General features: G+C 40.2%; 1 protein-coding gene across 1 annotated transcript in view; it reads left to right on the top strand.

The window, feature by feature from the left end:
• LOC108532268 (aldehyde oxidase 4-like) overlaps window positions 1–18,612 on the top strand; it is a 74,037-nt gene that overhangs the window by 40,050 nt on the left and 15,375 nt on the right. The window contains 9 exon segments of the mRNA XM_017876216.1: window positions 98–212; window positions 769–891; window positions 2,693–2,786; window positions 9,525–9,646; window positions 13,196–13,329; window positions 14,260–14,347; window positions 14,665–14,751; window positions 14,938–15,126; window positions 16,103–16,330. Coding sequence (XP_017731705.1) covers window positions 98–212; window positions 769–891; window positions 2,693–2,786; window positions 9,525–9,646; window positions 13,196–13,329; window positions 14,260–14,347; window positions 14,665–14,751; window positions 14,938–15,126; window positions 16,103–16,330 — 1,180 coding nt within the window.

The following is an 18,612-nucleotide window of genomic DNA, read 5'->3' as shown; positions in this document are numbered from 1 at the left end:
AGTTATGACGTCCATTATAGTTTTTCCCTGTGTTTGAGGAATCACTGGGAACTGGCCCCTGAAACTTTAATGTCTACCTTCAAATTTTCTCTCCTAGATCAATTGATATTTCAGAAGCCCTGGCACTTCCAGGTGTTGTTGACGTGATAACAGCAGAGGATGTTCCAGGAGATAATAACTATCAAGGAGAGATTTTCTATGCACAGAATGAGGTGGGTGATTTATGTGTGGCTTATTATTCAAATGCCTTGCTGGAGATGCCAAAATGATTATTGGTTATGACTATAGCCATCCATGGATCCATGTTCACATCACAAAGACTTGTTGGAAACCAATGACTCTGCCTCAGTGATTCTCAACTTCTCTCTTGAATTGTGGACCCTTTTGAGATTCTGAGAAAAGCCAGAAGTCCTCAAAGAATACTTCTCAAAAGTCATGAAAGTCATAGAAGCAGCACAGATCATAAGACATTGAAAGAACCAGCAGAATGTTAGGTTAATTGGATCACTGTGTATGCTGAGGGAATGGTGAGTAATATGGCCAAGAACAACCAGAAGGGAGATCATTAAAGCCAGATAATTAATTTCTACATTCAACTTTGGGCCCCTTAAGTCCCACTCAAACCGCTGTTGTAAATTTATTCTCATAGGTAGAAAATAATCTTGCTTTTGGTCACAAAAATCCAATAGGTAAATGTAAGAATGTGGGAACAGTAATTCCTTTTTAATGAGTCTGTGTTTTCACTAATTACATGTGGCTTTTCTGCAGGTAATTTGCGTGGGTCAGATCGTCAGCACTGTGGCTGCTGATACCTATGCTCATGCAAGAGAGGCAGCCAAAAAAGTGAAGATCACTTATGGAGACATAGAGCCAAGGATTATCACAATAGAGGTAGTCAGACCGCTTTGTGTCTTCTAGAATGACTTAAGTGGTGGACTTGGGGCACAGTTCAACCCATGGAGTCATAAAATAGTATAAGTTGGGCTCCATCTATCCTTTGTTCAGTGTTACCTGTAGTTTTAGAGTGAAGGCTCCCACAATTTGCCCCTCAAGACAGAAACTGAGTCCTTTCCTGCTTAGACTCCTCTTTCCCACCACTGCTTCTACAGGGACCCGTGGAAATGAAGCATTCTGTGCCCACTTCTCCTGTGACCTCTTGCCAAGGCATGGGCGAAGAATGCAGATAAGCAACACCTGAGAAATGTCCTTATAACCTCATATACAAAAGCAGTCAGCTGGAAAATCTAGAGCACTGTGGAAATCAGAAAAAAATGAAACATTTACTTATTACAACTATTGGGTCCTCTGTCTCCCTGCCCACTTACTGCTCAAGCACAGACAGGCCCTGGAGACAGACTACTTTGATTCATCATCTGACTGCCACTAGCGGCCTCTTAATAGCAGCAAAAGCTTTAAACCCCTCATACCTCAGCTTTTCCATCTGTAAAATGGTAATTCTAAAAGTACCTACAACCAAACGGTCATGGTAAGCTTAAATGAGAGAATCCCAGTAAAATGCTTAGCATAGCACCTGGGACAGGGAATGCATTCAATAAATGTTACCTATCATTTTTGTTTTAGTTGTCATGAATGAGAATAAGGACATGTTGTGTGCTCTTGTACTTTATGTCCCCAGTGCCTAGCAAAGCTCTAAACCCACAGTAGATGCTCAATAAACATATGTTGGATGACGGAGGGATGGAGGGATGGAGAAATCGATGGATAGATGGATGCATAAGCAATATGGACACCCTCCAAACCCCCACCCACAAAGTAGATTCAGTCTTGAGCATCCACTTCAATTCTCCCCTGTTCTTCCCAACAGCTGCCAAGTTCAAGTTTTTTCCAGTTATCCTTTAAACGTCCCTTAAGGCTGCCCCTTTCTTTTCATTCTCACTTTCACTCCACCCTCCATCCTAGTCCTCACTATCTTCTTTTCAGATTTACTACAAAAACCACTAAAAGAGGTTCTCTTCTTCCATTTCAGCCCATCTACCTAACATATTAACTTTCCTAAATCACTAAGTTAATTAGGTCACTTTTCCTATTTAACACTATGCCCTTACATAAGATCCAAACTCTTTAGTATCAAATTAAGGTCTTTAATAGTCCAGCCACATTCCACCTTTCAAACCCATCTTCCACTGTTTCTTGATAGAAAACCTGCACCCTGGCCATTCTGGCCTTGTGCTCATTTTGGCCCCTCAGCTTGGTTTCAGCCTCAAACTATTGTTTTATGATGTGCCTTTGACTTCAAATGATTCAGGATCCAACTCAGGTCACCCATTCAAGGCCATTCCTGAGCATTCTGGGACCCGTCAGCCTCCTCCTTCTTGACCTCTCTTTACTCTTGAGTAACCCTCTAGCCCGAGAGTCAGCACCTAACTGCCAAACTGACTCAGATCATCACTCAGCAATGGACAGGTGGGAAGCGGAAGCAGGTTTATATACCCTTGTGTCCCCCTCAGCCCTTCCCCAGAGCACTGTACAAAATGAGTCACCAATGCCTATAATCCATTTGTGTTCGCCTTCTTCTGACTCTTCACGCAGCCCTGGCTCTGATTTTCTCAGTGTAATGAAGATCTGATACAGTGGAAACATGGAAGCATGGAATTTTGATGGGAAACAAATTGTTTACTAGAATGCAAAATTAAATCTTTTGCTGTTGTTTTGGTTTGTTTTTCCACTGCAGCAAGCCCTAGAGCATAATTCATTTCTTTTTGATGAGAAAAAAATCGAGCAAGGAAATGTAGAGCAAGCCTTTAAATACAAATCATTGAAGGGAAGTAATCTTAGCGAGAAAAGGGAAGCTTCTGAAGCTGAAGACTCTAATTTCAATCATCTACACTGAAAACTACTGAAACTCTAAGGCAATATTTCTCATTCAAGTGTGATTTTTAAACAGTAATTTAAAGTGCAGAGGAAATTTACAAGTTGGTGAATTTTTGTATATGTATAAACGTGTAAATACTACCCACATCAAGACATAGAACGTGACTGGGCACAGTGTAATCCCAGCACTTTGGGAGGCCAAGGCAGGCAGATCACTTGAGGTCAGGAGTTCAAGACCAGCCTGGCCAACATGGTGAAACCTTGTCTCTACTAAAAATACAAAAATTAGCCAGGCGTGGTGACACATGCCTGTAGTCCCAGCTACTAGGGAGGCTGAGGCATGGGAATCGCTTGCACCTGGGAGGTGGAGGTTACAACGAGCCAAGATTATACCACTGCACTCCAGCCTGGATGACAGAATGAGACTCTGTCTCAAAATATAAAAATAAAAAATTTTAAAAAGACATAGAAAATTTCTGCACCCCCAGCATGCTTCCATGTGTCCTCTCTTAGTAACCTCCCAAGGTATTATTCTAATATTTATCACTATAAATTAGTTTCATCTCATTTGCACTTCATATAAATGGAATCTTATAACCTCTTTTACGCCTTCTGCTTTTATTTAACATTACATATGAACGATTCATTCATGTTGTTGCATAGATTCGGTTTTCGTTGGTAGTATTCTGTTATGCAAATATTTCACAATTTATTCATTCTACCATTCAGGACATTGGAGTTGTTTTTAATTTGGGGGCATTATGAATAAAATTTCTATAAACACTATTATGCTTATATTTTGGTGAACATAGCACTTATTTCTAATGGAATGTACCCAGGAATGAAATTGCTGAATAATAGTTTTTTTTTTTTTTTTGAGATGGAATCTGGCTCTGTTGCCCAGGCTGGAGTACAGTGGCATGATCTCAGCTCACTGCAAGCTCCGCTTCCCAGGTTCACGCCATTCTCCTGCCTCAGTCTCCCGAGTAGCTGGGACTACAGGCGCCCGCCACCACGCCCGGCTAATTTTTTGCATTTTTAATAAAGACGGGGTTTTGCAGTGTTAGCCAGGATGGTCTCGATCTCCTGACCTCATGATCCGCCCACCTCGGCCTCCCAAAGTGCTGGAATTACTGTTGTGAGCCACCGCGCCTGGCCAATAATAGCATATGTTTATGTTTAGCCTTAGAAGTTAATTTCAAGCATTAAAAAAAATAATAAAACTTGTACCAATTATACTCCTGTTAGCAATCAAAAGAGTTCCATTTTTTTCATTGTTGTCATCAGCCTTTTTAGTTTTATCTGATCTGATGGGTGTGGAGTGATATCTCGTTGTGGTTTTAACTGGATTTCTTTGATGACTAATGATTTTGAGCCTTTTCATATGTGCATTGGTCATTTTTATATTCTCTTTGATGAAATGCCTGTTAAGTATTTTGCCTGTTTTTAAATTTCTTAAGTTAAAAGTAACAATTAGTTATAATTAATAATACAATTTGGCATTATAATTATATCTAATTAATTTTAATACAATTAATGACATAATTTATAGGAGGTTTTAAATATATTTTTGATTGGCTATGGATATTGACAATACCTTCTCTCAGCTGTGCCTTTTCACTTTCTTTGTGGTGCCATTTTATAAACAAAATTTCTTTTCTTTTCCTCTTTTTTTTTTGAGACAGACTGTTGCCCAGGCTGAAATGCAGTGGCATATTCTCCGCTCACTGCAGCCTCAACCTCTTGGGCTCAATCAGTCCTCCCACCTCAGCCTCCTGAGTAGCTGGGACTACAGGCATGCACCACCATGCCCAGCTAATCTTCGTATTTTTTGTAGAGATGGGGTTTTGCCATGTTGCCTAGGCTGGTCTCAAACTCCTGGGCTCAAATGATCCCCCTTCTTTAGCCTCCCAAAGTGCTAAGATTACAGTGTGAGCCACCATGCCCAGACAATTTCTTCCATTTATTTATTTATTTATTTTTGAGATGAAGTTTTGCTCTTGTTGCCCAGGCTGGAGTGCAATGGAATGGTCTCAGCTCACTGCAATCTACACCTCACGGGTTCAAGCGATTCTCCTGCCTCAGCCTCCCTAGTAGCTGGGATTACAGGCTTGCACCAGCATGTCCTGCTAATTTTTGTAATTTTAGTAAAGATGGAGTTTCACCATGTTGGCAAGCTGGTCTCGAACTCCTGACCTCAGGTGATCTGCCCACCTCAGCCTCCCAAAGTGCTGGGATTACAGGCTTAAGCCACTGCGCCCAGTCTAATTTCTTCATTTTAATGAATATCAATTTTTCAGTCTTTTATTTATAGCTAATGATTTTGTACTCGTTGAAGAAATTTTGCCTGTCCAAAGGTCATGAAGATATTCTTATGTTTTCTCCTAGAAACTTGATTGTTTTAGCTTTTGCACTTAGGTCTATGATTCACCTCAAATTAAATTTTCTGTATGATGTGAGATATGAGTCAATATTCCATCTTTTTCATGTGGATATTCAATTGACCCAACACCATTTATTGAAGACTATCCTTTCCCTTACTGAATTGCAGTGCAGCTTTTGTTGTTTTCCAGATGTCTACGTATGTGTTGTTCTACTTCTGAGTTCTCTATCATATTCTATTTGTCTATTTACCTATCTTGCTAATACCAGTGTCTTACTTGCTGTAACTTTATAGTGAGTCTTAAAACCCAATAATTTAAGGTACTTTTGCTGCTGCTTCTTCAATATGACCTTAGCTATTATAGGTCCTTTGCATTTTCAGATAAATTTATCATTAATTCATAAATCCCGCCAAAAATAATTTGTTGGGATTTTGATTGGGATTGCATTGAAACAATATATCAATTTGAGAGAATTGAAATCTTAACAATATTATGTCTTCTAATCCATAAGCATGGTACACTTTGCCTTTTATCTAAGTTTTCTTTAACTTTTCTCAGTAATTTTTAGTTTTCACTATAGAGATCTTGCAACTCCTTTTAATATTTATTCCTAGTATTTTATGCTTTGTGATACTATGGTTATTTTTATTTAACTTTATTTAACTTGTTGTGTCTAGTATATAAGAACGCAGTGAATTTTTGTATATTGATCTTATATCTAGCAATTTTGCTTAATTCCTTTACTATTTTAATAGACAGAGATTCTCTTGAATTTTCTATGTACATAGTTGTATGACAGTTTTATTTATCTTTTCCAATCTTGACACTGTTATTTGTTAATTGATTTGTTTAGACTTAATGTTCTGGCTAAGATTATTTTTTTAAGTTCTAGGTTTGTGTGTGTGTGTGTGTGTGTGTGCATGTGTCTGTATTTTAATTTTATTTAAGTTCTGGGGTACACATACAGGATGTGCAGGTCTGTTACATAGGTAAACATGTTCCATGGTAGTTTGCTTTCCCTATTAACCTATCACCTAAATATTAAGCCCAACATGCATTAACTATTTTTCCTGATGCTCTCCCTCCCTGCACCCCCTAAGAGGCCCCAGTGTATGCTGTTCACCTCCCTGTGTCCATGTGTTCCCATTGTTTGGCTCCCATTTATGAGCGAGAACATACGGTGTTTGGTTTTCTGTTCCTGCGTTAGTGTGCAGAGGATAATGGCTTCCAGCTCCATCCATGAACATGCAAAGAACATTCCTCATTAAAAAGTGGGCAAAGGACATAAACAGACACTTCTCAAAAGAAGACATTTATGCAGCCCACAACCAGAAGAAAAAAAGCTCAACATCACTGGCCATTAGAGAAATGCGAATCAAAACCACAGTGAGATACCATCTCATGCCAGTCAGAATGGCTTTTATTAAAAATTCAAAACAACAGATGGTGGCAAGGCTGCAGAGAAATAGGAATGCTTTTACACTGTTGTTGGCAATGTAAATTAGTTCTACCATTTTAGGAGACAGTGTGGCGATTCCTCAAAGATCTGAAACCAGAAATGCCATTTGACCCAGCAATCCATTACTGGGTATATACCCAAAGGAATACAAATCATTCTCGTATAAAGATACATGCATATGCATGTTCATTGCAGCACTATTGACAATAGCAAAGACATGGTATCAACCCAAATGCCCATCAGTGATACACTGGATAAAGAAAATGTGGCACATATACACCATGGAATATTATACAGCCATAAAAAAAGATTTTTTATATTTTAAAAAATAGCAGGCCGGGCACGGTGGCTCAAGCCTGTAATCCCAGCACTTTGGGAGGCCAAGACGGGCGGATCACGAGGTCAGGAGGTCAAGACCATCCTGGCTAACACAGTGAAACCCCGTCTCTACTAAAAAATACAAAAAAAACTAGCCGGGCGACGTGGCCGGCGCCTGTAGTCCCAGCTACTCGGGAGGCTGTGGCAGGAGAATGGCGTAAACCCTGGAGGTGGAGCTTGCAGTGAGCTGAGATCCGGCCACTGCACTCCAGCCTGGGCCACAGAGGGCGACTTCGTCTCAAAAAAAAAACAGCAATATTGGCTGGCCATGGTGGTTCACACCTGTAATTCCAGCACTTTGGGAGGCCAAGGCAGATGAATCACCTGAGGTCAGGAGTTCGAGACCAGTCTGGCCAACATGGTGAAACCGGGTCTCTACTAAAAATACAAAAATTAGCCAGGCCTGGTGGCAAGTGCCTGTCATCCCAGCTACTTGGGAGGCTGAGGCAGGAGAATCATTTGAACCCAGGAGGCAGAGGTTGCAATGAGCCAAGATCACGCCACTGCACTCCTGCCTGGGCAGCAAGAGCAAAACTCCATCTCAAAACACACACACACACACATATACACATACACACACACACAATACCTAGGTCCCACCTCAGACCAGTCAAATTAGAATATTGGAATATGGGAAAAGGGCATTAATATTTTTTTAAAAGCTCCCCCAAGTGATGCTAATGTGTGGCCAGATAACCACGGTTGTCTTTAGTAACAGAATCACTGCTGGTCTTTGGTAAGAAAAAATAATCTTCACAGGATCTATTACATTATTCTAAGTAACTAGAATGGCAAGTGGTGTAAGCTTTTATCTTTTATTAAAACCTGAGAGAGACCTTTAGGATGTATATTTCCTAACATCATTCTGTTTAAGTAGAAAATGTAGACTGCCTCCCAATTATAAAAACAATACACTACCTTGTAAGAATAGTAGGACACAACCAGTAAACTTATGAGAGATGTTCAGATGTCTGACAGTAACTGCTACTTATACCAAACATTCATTACTCCACAGGATTTTATTTTTAAAATTAAATGAGGTTTTATAAAAACTACAAATTTGGGTCAAAGATGATTTAATAATAATAATAATATCAGCTAACACTTATCAAGTACTTACTGTGCCAGGTGCCATGTCTAAGCATTTTACATGTATTATATTATTTAATCCTAATAACAATCCTAAGAGATTAATATTATTATTAAACTTATTTTAAGCTACTATTTACTGCTTACCATTTAACATGCAAGCAGGACAACTCTGAGAAGGAACATATCAGAAGCTTCATTTCTCAAAATGAGGAAACTGAGGCTTATAAAAGTTAGATAATTGGCTGAGGTCTCATGTTCAGTTATCAGTAGAACCAGGACTGGCTGATCCCAAGGCTCTAGCTCTTAAGCACCATGCTATATATTTTTTAATTATTATTCTCACCCAGAGGGCAGCAGATTGACAGAGTACCATTTGGAACCTTTGCCAATTGGGATTTCAGAAATTGTGAGAGTTCAGAATTTTGGCACAAGTAGGAAATTTGGAACGTGAAAGGAATTTTGGCAGGAATGACTAAGAGTCACACAGCATGCCAATATGGAGCAGTGTGGTGTCGTGGTTCACAGCATGAGTCAGTCAGGCTGCCTAGGTTTGAATCCCAGCTCTGCCACTTACTATCTGTGTCACCTTGGGCAGCTTACTTCACCTTTCCATGTCTCAGCTTCCCCATCTGGCAAGATGGGGGTAATGATACATACCTCATCAGATTGATAGAAGGATTAAGTAAATTAATTGTCTATAAAGTGCTCAGCCTTAGAAAGTTACCTAGTATATTGTCAACACCATCTGATTGTTAAGTAAATAAATTTGGGTTTAAAATATGCCACTTTCACATAAGGATTATTTTGAGCTAAAGGCAACTGAGAAGCAGCAGACACAGAAAAAAGTTATCTACCCGCCTCCTATTGACCTAAAAGTAGGGCATAAATGTCCCTTTATGAAGATGTTTCCTGACCCCTGTCTTGTACCAGAATGAGCAGAACAAGAGACAACTCCAGACTCTTATCAGCCCAGAGATGGCCCTGAAATAAATCTGCATAACAAACCTTACTCAAATAACCCTTATCCTCCATTAATTTCCCCTGTATATTTATCTCTCCACAATTTGCCACCCCCAGAGGCTCAAAACCCATTTCCTTTGTCTTCTCACTTCTCCACAAATGTATTGTCCTTTGTTAAAATAGTATATAAGCTTCTGGGTCTAACCACCTAATCACCTCATTGGGATTTTCCATTCATTTCCGTGAGGCCCTCCCATATGCATATGAAAAAAAACTTTTTCTGTTGTTAAAAAAAAAAAGAAAAAAAAGTCCAGCTCTCCATAAGCTAAAGCAATTCACTCTTCATAAGCAAAACACCACCAAGAGTGCCCACGTTGGAACTTATGATTAAACATTGCCTTGTGTTTTGTGCTTTACAGGTGAAGTCCATGTGGAAGGACAGGAACATTTTTGTATGGAAACATTGTCTATCCTAGCTCTCCCAAAAGAAGATAAAGAAATGGTGTTACACCTTGGAACACAGTATCCAACCCGCGTGCAGGTAACTGGAGGAGATATAGGCTTCAACCCTAAGCAGTTGTGTGATCTCCTGGAAGTCACTGGGCATCTACATCCTTTTCTGTAAATTGTGAAAGGTGATAAAGATCACTCCTGAGGTCCCTTTTGGCGGGGGGTATGTGACTCTGGGTTCCAATGAACAACATGTATGTCCCAAAGTCACCATTGCCACTTATTACTAACATTTCCTGAGTCACAATCAGTCAGCTACACAACAGCAGACATTTCCTTGAGAGTTACTAGGGCACTGGGTACCCACAGGCTGCCGTAGCCCAGAAGCTAAGGCAGTATCAAAAGCAGTCCCAGTAAAGGATTTGAGTAGACATTTCTCCGAAGAAGATATGTGAATGAACAATAAGCACATTAAAAAATGCTCAGCATCATTAGTCATTAGGGAAATGCAAATCAAAACCACACTGAAATACCATTTCCCACCCACTAGAATGTCTATAATCAAAAAGACAGATGATAACAAGTGTTGGCAAGGATGTAGAGAAACTGGAACCTTCATACATTGCTGATGGGCATGAAAAATGGCACAGCCACTTTGAAAAATAGTTTGGTGGTTTCTTAGGATGTTAAACAGACTGAACATATAATTCAGCAATTCTGCAAGTAAATATCCACCCCAGATAAATGCAAAAACTCTTACGAACAAATGTTCACAGCAGCATTACTCATAATAAACAAAAGTATAAACAACCCAGTATCCAGCTGATGAATGGAGAAACAAAATGTGGTATATCCATGCAGTGGAATATTATTTAGCCATAAAATGAATGGAGATTTTGTCTTGTAGGCTCCTATGTAAAGGAGGCTTTTCAACCTGAGAGCAGACTGAGGAGGTTGGTGATAGTGCCACCAGCACTTTTGTCACTGGGTGCCTGGGCTGGGAGAAACCGCCCAAAAGAAGCACTATGATTTTGGCCACACAATTGTTGGATGAGTTAATGGGCTGGGACCAAAACCTCACCCCGGATAAGAAGCGCAGCAACATGTGGTGGGACCACAGAACATTTATAAATATTATCTCTGTGGTTTTTGTTCTGCAGAATTGTTCACATATACACATTCTAATCTTGGTCCATGTGAAGAAATTCATACTGCAAAGCTACAAAAACAGTCTGAGAAGAGTTCTCATTTTATGAAAGGTGGCTATGAGAGAGGTGTTTTTTGTTTGTTTGTTTGTTTGTTTGTTTTGCCATACTTACAGAGCTTACTTGCAAAAGTAGAATGTAGAACCAGAAGGGGGCCATGCTCATTTGGCACTGTCTCAAATCCAGCAGTCTTCTGAGGCGGCTGCCCTAACAGGCAAAAATGAAGAAAAAATTCAAGTTCTAACAGACAACATTGATGTACTTCTGCAGAAGATTGAAGAATTAGGGTCTGAAGGAAAAGTAGAAGCCCAGGGGATGATGAAATTAGTTGAACAACTAAAAGAAGAGAGAGAATTGCCTAGATCCACAACCTTGAAAATTGAAAGTTTTTCTGCACACACACACACAAAACAAATGGAAGTTTGTGAAGTGTGTGGAGCCTTTTTGATAGTAGGAGATGACCAATCCTGGGTAGATGACCGTTTGTTGGAAAAACAACACATGGGATATGCCAAAATTAAAACAACTCTAGAAGAATCAAAAGAAAAGTTAAGAAAAAGGACTCAAGAACCTGATCATGATGAGCATCTAAAAAAGGAGAAGCAAGAAATGGAAGAGAAAAAGAACGTGAGAGAGGAAGTGAAGGAGAAAGGAAAAGATGAAGGGAAGAAGAAAGAGAAAAAGAAAGGGCTTATGACAGAGAAAGAAGAAAGAGAAGGTGTTCATGAAATAGGCACTTGATATGGTTTGGCTCTGTCCCCACCCAAATCTCACATTGAATTGTAATAATCTCCATGTGTCAAGGGTGGGGCCAGGTGGAGATAATTGAATCATGGGGACAGTTTACCCATACTGTTCCCATAGTAATGAATAAGTGTCACAAGAGCTGATGGTTTTATAAATGGGAGTTCCCCTGTACAAACTCTCTTGCCTGCCGCTATGTAAGACATGACTTTGTTTTGCCTTTGCCTTCTGCCGTGATTGTGAGGCTCCCTCGCCATGTAGAACTGTGAGTCAATTAAACTTTTTTCCTTTATAAATTACCCAGTCTCAGGTATGTCTTTATTCGCAATGTGAGAACAGACTAATACAGCACTCAAGCCAAACTTCAGACTGAAGATGCAGCAGGTCTTGAGACCACAGAAGATCATGAAGCAGAGAAAGAAGGTGAAGCAGAAGTAGAAATCAATGAAGAAGCAGAAGCCATGAGCAGTCAGAAAGAAAACATAGATCTCGAAGCTGGGATCAAAGAAGATCAAAAAGCCAGAATTGAAAGTCATATAAGCACAGGACAAAAGTTGGGACAGAGAACAAGATAGAAAATCCAAGGAGAAAGAGAAGATTTGATGATTAATAAAAAGTAGTGTGAAGTCTGGTAGTCAAAAAAAACAGAGTGAAGACACAAACATTGAATCAAAGTAAAGCGATACTAAGAATGAGGTCAATGGGACCAGTGAAGACACTAAATCTGAATGTGACACTCGGTTCATTGAAAACCAATCTGATAAGACTTTAGATCAAAGTACTACTGTTCGAAGATTTTTGGAAGAATGCTGAAAATGACATAAAGTGAAGATTGACATTTAACAAATGAGGTGAAAGAAAACTATAGTAGCATAGAAAAGTATAAAGCTCAGTCAGTTTTAAAATTGTTATTATTAAAATTAATTCAGGACTGATGTAACCTACCAGTTTTCAGAACATATGTTAATAGTATGTATGCCAATGAAAACTTAGGTCCTGTATCATATTTTTTAAGACTTTTTAAGAAATTTTACTTAAACATGTGGCTTGCTCAGTGTTTAATTGCAAGTTTTCGTTCTTGGACTCTGAAAACAGGATTAAACGTTAGTACTTGTGTGAATCAGACTAAGTGGGATTTCATTTTTACAACTCTGCTATACTTAGCCTTTGGATTTAGAAGTAAAAATAAAGTTTCCCTGACTTTCTGTTACAAAGTTGATTGTCTCTGTCATTGACAAATTTTAGTATTATTCTCCTTCTAATAAAGTTATTGACTCTGAACTAAAAAAAAAAAAAAGGAATGGAGTACTGACACATGCTACAACATGGATGAAACTTGAAAATATTATGCTAAGAGACAGAAGCCAGTCACAAAAGACCACGTAGTGTATGATTCCACTGACATGAAGTGTCCATAATGGGCAAATCTATATAGACAGAAAGTAGATTAATGGTTGCCCAGTGCTGGGGGTTTGGGGAAGATGAGGAGGAAGTGCTTAATGGATACAAAATTTCTTTGCAGATGCTGAAACTGTTCTAAAATTAGATTATGGTGATGGTTACACAATTCTGTAAATATAAGTATTTGTTGAATTACTAGATTTCTTTTACTGGGCAGAGGGGAAATACAAGGATGAGAAAGTAAACTATTAAATTGCATTTACATAACTTTGGGAACTTACATCTTGCAGGAATATGTGGCTGCAGCACTGAACGTCCCAAGGAATAGAATCGCCTGCCGCATGAAAAGAACTGGAGGAGCGTTTGGAGGGAAAGTGGCCAAGCCTGCTGTGTTAGGAGCTGTCAGTGCTGTGGCCGCCAACAAGTAAGAGTCACAGTGGCATCGTTAGTAGTCCAAATAGCATTGATGCCATCTGCATTCTTTCAGCCCAGCACCCCAGCTTTCGTCTCAGCTTTCAACTCAGCTGAGGTTGGCCACGTGGAAGGAATGTCAAACCCCAGCCCCAAAAGAGACACAGTTTGTCATGAAATAAAGCAGGGGCTCTGCAACCACCTGGGAATGTTCATTTAGCCTCTGTGTCATCCAGCTGGAATACCCAAACACTGGAATAGCCATGACTTTTGTGAACCTTGTAACTACCAAAGTTCACTTATTCAAACTAACTTATCCCAGGCTACTTCTACAAACAGAAAAACCATGAACATCTTAGCTCATTGGCACTTTCCAACAATAGGAAAAACTGTCCTATAAATTGCAGGTTTGCAGGCACTGGGAACATTCCATCAGAAACCAGAGGAGTCCTCGATGGACATTTTATGAAAGGGGAGTCTGAATGCAAGGAAGGTTATGCTCAGTGGAGTATTGGAGCTCAACCCTTTTAGCTTCAACATTCCCTTTAAGGCAAATATTTAAAATCGCAATTACTTTTGCACCAACCTAATATTTTAATGCTCTCTTAACTATCTCAAAGTGAAATTCACAACAGTAAAACCTACTATACATAATTGCGAAACAATAATACAATTCCTTAGTATAATATAAAAAAGAAAGTAACTTGTAACCAAATAACGTATCATTGCAACATATAAGTTCTCAGACATGACTAAACCAGAATAATTATGATCTTTTTGAAGAATACTAATGCCCCACACACTTCCAAGGAGCTTGTCTAAAGAATGTTACTGCCCTCACTGACAACCAATAAGCTAGATTATCTCAAGTCCCCCTCCCCCATCACTATGTTTCTACAACTTTATGAAGCATCCAGTGTATTAAGAGAGTCATTTCCTATAGGACTGGCCGTCCAATCCGGTTTATCCTAGAACGTGGTGATGACATGCTGATAACTGCTGGCCGCCACCCACTCCTCAGAAAATACAAAGTAGGTAAAAGCAAAAGTTAATCAAACTGCCTAAGACATTGTTCAGTGTTAACTAACCAATAGTAAAGACAATTACTACATCCTACACCACTTGAAAGAGATATTTAGACATTGCCTAAAACCACCCAAAACTTTCTATTGGTATCATGTTCAACTTGGGCACCATCCTTGATATTCCTCTGGTTCCTGTCACATCCAATCACGTATATAAGCTAAGCATACATTGACAATTGTGACAAGATGTGTTTGTGTACAGCATGATTTCATTGCACAGAAGGACTATTGAGAAAAATGCCTTACTTGCTATCACTTTGCAGATTGGATTCATGAACAATGGTGTGATAAAAGCTGCTGATGTCAAATACTACGTCAATGGCAGGTGCACTCCTGATGAGTCTGAGATGGTGAGAAACATGCCTTTCCCATAGGTTACCAGTTGAGCTGTATGTATTATACTTTATTTGCATAAAGATTTGTCTTACAAATCAGATAACTTCTGCCTGTGACAGGTTCAAATTAGATAAAATTCAGATAAGTGGTTTTGAATATCTGTCAGATGTGAGATTTCACTTTGTTTTGCTTCAACTCAGGTGGTGGAGTTCATTGTGCTGAAATCTGAAAATGCATACTATATTCCTAATTTCCGGTGCCGGGGTAGGGCTTGCAAAACAAATCCATCCAACACAGCCATTCGAGGATTTGGCTTTCCTCAGGGTACGGTGGTAGTCGAAGCTTACATAACTGCCGTGGCATCTCAATGCAACTTACCCCCTGAAGAGGTAATAAGTCATAACCCCCTAATAAAATGCTGAGATCACTGCTTCCAATATATCTTAAATGCCTATATATGCTTTATGTCAACCCCATGTGGATTCAAAAACAATAAAGCACATCATCTATGTATCAGTTAGATTTTGCTATGTGGTAAGTCAACCACAAAACTTAAAGAACAACAGTCTTTTCATGATTCTGTGGGTCAGCTGGGTAGCTCTTCTGGTCTGGGTGAGAGCAACTGGAGCTCATGGTCTAAGGTAGCTTCACTGACATGTCTGGTGGTCATCACGCTGGCTCGTCTAGGATGCCTCAGTCGGGAAGGCACATCTCCACGTCACAGAGTCTCTTACCCTCCAGTATGCCAGATTCGTTCTTGTGGTGGTGGTCACAGAGCTGCCACGAACAGCAAGAATGTGGTAAGCCCTGGTGTACAAGTGCTTTTCAAATCTCTGTCCACGTCACATACTTACTGTCCCATTGGCTAGAGCAAGCCACACTTTAGAATCAGTGTGAAGCCACCCAGGGGACAGAGAGCACAGAATGGTTACAGCCATTTGTGCAGATATTTTGCCACAATTCAAGGCTTTGGGGAGCTAATTTGAGAACAGTTAAGAATGAGGCAACATTGTGTGGGTGTAAAAGGATTTTGAATCAGGAGAATTTTGTCTCACCACTGACAAACTTGTGACAGAATTCACAATGGTTGGAACCAACTATTTCTCAGGGTGATTGTGATGTTAACTAGATAATACACTTAGTCTAGAGCCTGGTGCATATGGAATGCTCAAGAGTAGTTTATACTGTTTTTATTATTACTCTGTTGTTTATACATGTACACTTGCACTTGCATATTTATAGCCATTAAAATAGTTTTCTTTCTTTAGAAAGACTTTCTGCATATCAGGCATATAACAAAAACACATACTGCACATGTGAAACAAGCTTCTATCCTAAAATCCATTTTATTTTATCATCTTTCAGGTTAAAGAAATAAACATGTATAAGAGAATTAGCAAAACAGCCTTTAAGCAGACATTTAATCCAGAGCCATTGCAAAGATGCTGGAAAGAATGTCTGGAGAAATCTTCGTTCTATGCTAGGAAACTGGCTGCAGAGGAATTTAACAAAAAGAATTACTGGAAGAAGAGGGGACTTGCCATATTCCCCATGAAATTTTCCATTGGGATCCCCACAGCTTACTACAATCAGGCGAGACTGGGAGAGATGTCTTCTCAGCAAAAGCTTTTTTCCAAATGACCTGCTGCCTGAGAAGATCGATCATGTGCAACAAGGGATGATCCCCTCTGGGGACAGACAAAAGAACTGGGGCAGTTTCCTTAGCAGGAAACAGAGTGGGTTTAGGCAAGCATTGGGGACCACAAGTGCCAGGGCAGACCTGGTGGTCACACTGAAAGCAATCAACAGTAAAGTCCAGCCCAGGGGTTCTGGGCTGGTATAGAAGGGCCCCAAACATGGGTATTGGCATATGGGGCCAAATTTCAAATCCATGAGAAAACTGGGAGTAACAAGAGGGTCGCTTACTCTTTCCCAGTTCCTTAGTGAGTGCAGCAGGGTAATCTGAAGACAGTTTTCAAAACCACATGAGAACAGACAGAGCTACATGACTCACATGGAAACTTGGAGCTACTATAATGAGGCTCAGTGACTACCCAGCCTCCTTTTTAGTTTCACCATAACTAATTTGTTTCTGCGTGTGTGTGTGTGTGTGTGTGTGTGTATGTGTATGTGTGTGTGTGTGTGTGTGTGTGTGTGTGTGTGTGTATGTGTGTGTGTGTGTGTGTGTGGTGTTCAGTGTCTGATTCTTCTATTCTTTTTCTACTCCTATTAATCTCTGAAATGTTCCCATAATCAAACCCACGCAAAGGAAAGAACACACAACCCCTTCACGGTGTGAATGAGGTGTGCCCAAGCTGTCTCTTACCAAATTACTTCCTGTGCACACACTTCCCCAGAGTCCGCTAACAAGGTAGGAAGCCAAACAAGGAGTGGGGGAAAGGCCATGAGCACTGCTCTCCCTGGAACAGGTGTTCATCTTTCCCCCAGGTAGTACTTCTCAAGCCAGAGTAACACTGAGACCTCCTTTAAGAAGAACCTTTTTGTGGACTCTCAAAAGTTGCTTAAATTATTTATGTTAATGTTCGTCAACTATATATAACCAAAACCAAAGAATGAGCTTCTTTTGCTCCTGCCTTTATAAAACACAAGCAAATTTGCAAAATAAGTAAAAATAATCTATTAATGCCAGTAGCATTCAAAGTAACATTAATGTAACGTGGTGAATGATGCTGCTTTTCTAAAACCAAATCCTCACTCACAAAAAGATAATGGCTCTGGGCCGGGCACGGTGGCTCACACCTGTAATCCCAGCACTTTGGGAGGCTGAGGCCGGTGGATCACAAGGTCAGGAGATCAAGACCATCCTGGCAAACACGGTGAAACCCTATCTCTACTAAAAATACAAAAAAAAAAAAATTAGCCGGGCGAGGTGGCGGGCACCTGTAGTCCCAGCTACTCGGGAGGCTGAGGCAGGAGAATGGCATGAACCCGGGAGGTGGCGGAGCTTGCAGTGAGCAGAGATCGCGCCACTGCACTCCAGCCTGGGCAACACAGCAAGATTCCGTCTCAAAAAAAAAAAAAAAGATAATGGCTCTGGCTGCTGCTTCACAAGTCATTGTGAAGTTTTTAATTCTAAAAGTCTGTGGGTCACTGTCTCACCTCTTGGCTCTAATATGCTCCATCAATTAAAGTAATCGTACTTGGTGCTTATATAATTATCAACATAAAATCTAGCATGGTATCTGAAAGCACATGGCAATACTCATTTATACAGGATCATCCACTACTCTTGTTAGATTGTCTTGGAGGTGAAAACACACAGTTTAAAAGTTCTTGTAGAGGACTTAATGATTCTGCAAATACAGTGTCATATTCTGGAGACTGGAAGAGATGAGTTCGTCGATATTTGAATGTTTGGGGGCAGGGGTACATACATCAACAAGGAAGTAGGATCCTGGCTACGTGCATGAGCATATGATGGGGATTGCTCTAAAGAAAGATTCCAGCCACTTGCAGAACCACCCTACGTAGCCAGCCTCCTTCTTCCTGCCGTCTGATCCCTGGAGCCACATGCACATTCTATAGATTCTTCAATCAGAACCACCAGCCCCAGAGATGGACAACAGCAATTAGTTTGAAAGGCAGCATGGCATGGTCGCCAAGATCACTGGGCTCAAGTTAGGAGCTGTGGGCTCCAGTCCTGATTTTACCACAAATCAGACAGCTGAGTTTTACCAAGTCTCCCCCTCTCTAGGCTTCTATTCCCCATGTGCAAAGTAAAGAATTTGGACAAATCAGTGGATCCCAAATCTGGCCAATCATTAAGATCACCTGGGAGTTTAAAAAAAAAAAATGGGTATTTGGAATTCACCTCCAACCTGTCATTCCTGCCACGAAATTGGAATCTCCAGAAT

Source organism: Rhinopithecus bieti, unplaced genomic scaffold, assembly GCF_001698545.2.
Source record: "Rhinopithecus bieti isolate Rb0 unplaced genomic scaffold, ASM169854v2 scaffold_980, whole genome shotgun sequence".
NCBI classification, from domain to species: Eukaryota; Metazoa; Chordata; class Mammalia; order Primates; family Cercopithecidae; genus Rhinopithecus; species Rhinopithecus bieti.
This window is presented reverse-complemented; position numbering and strand designations above follow the sequence as displayed.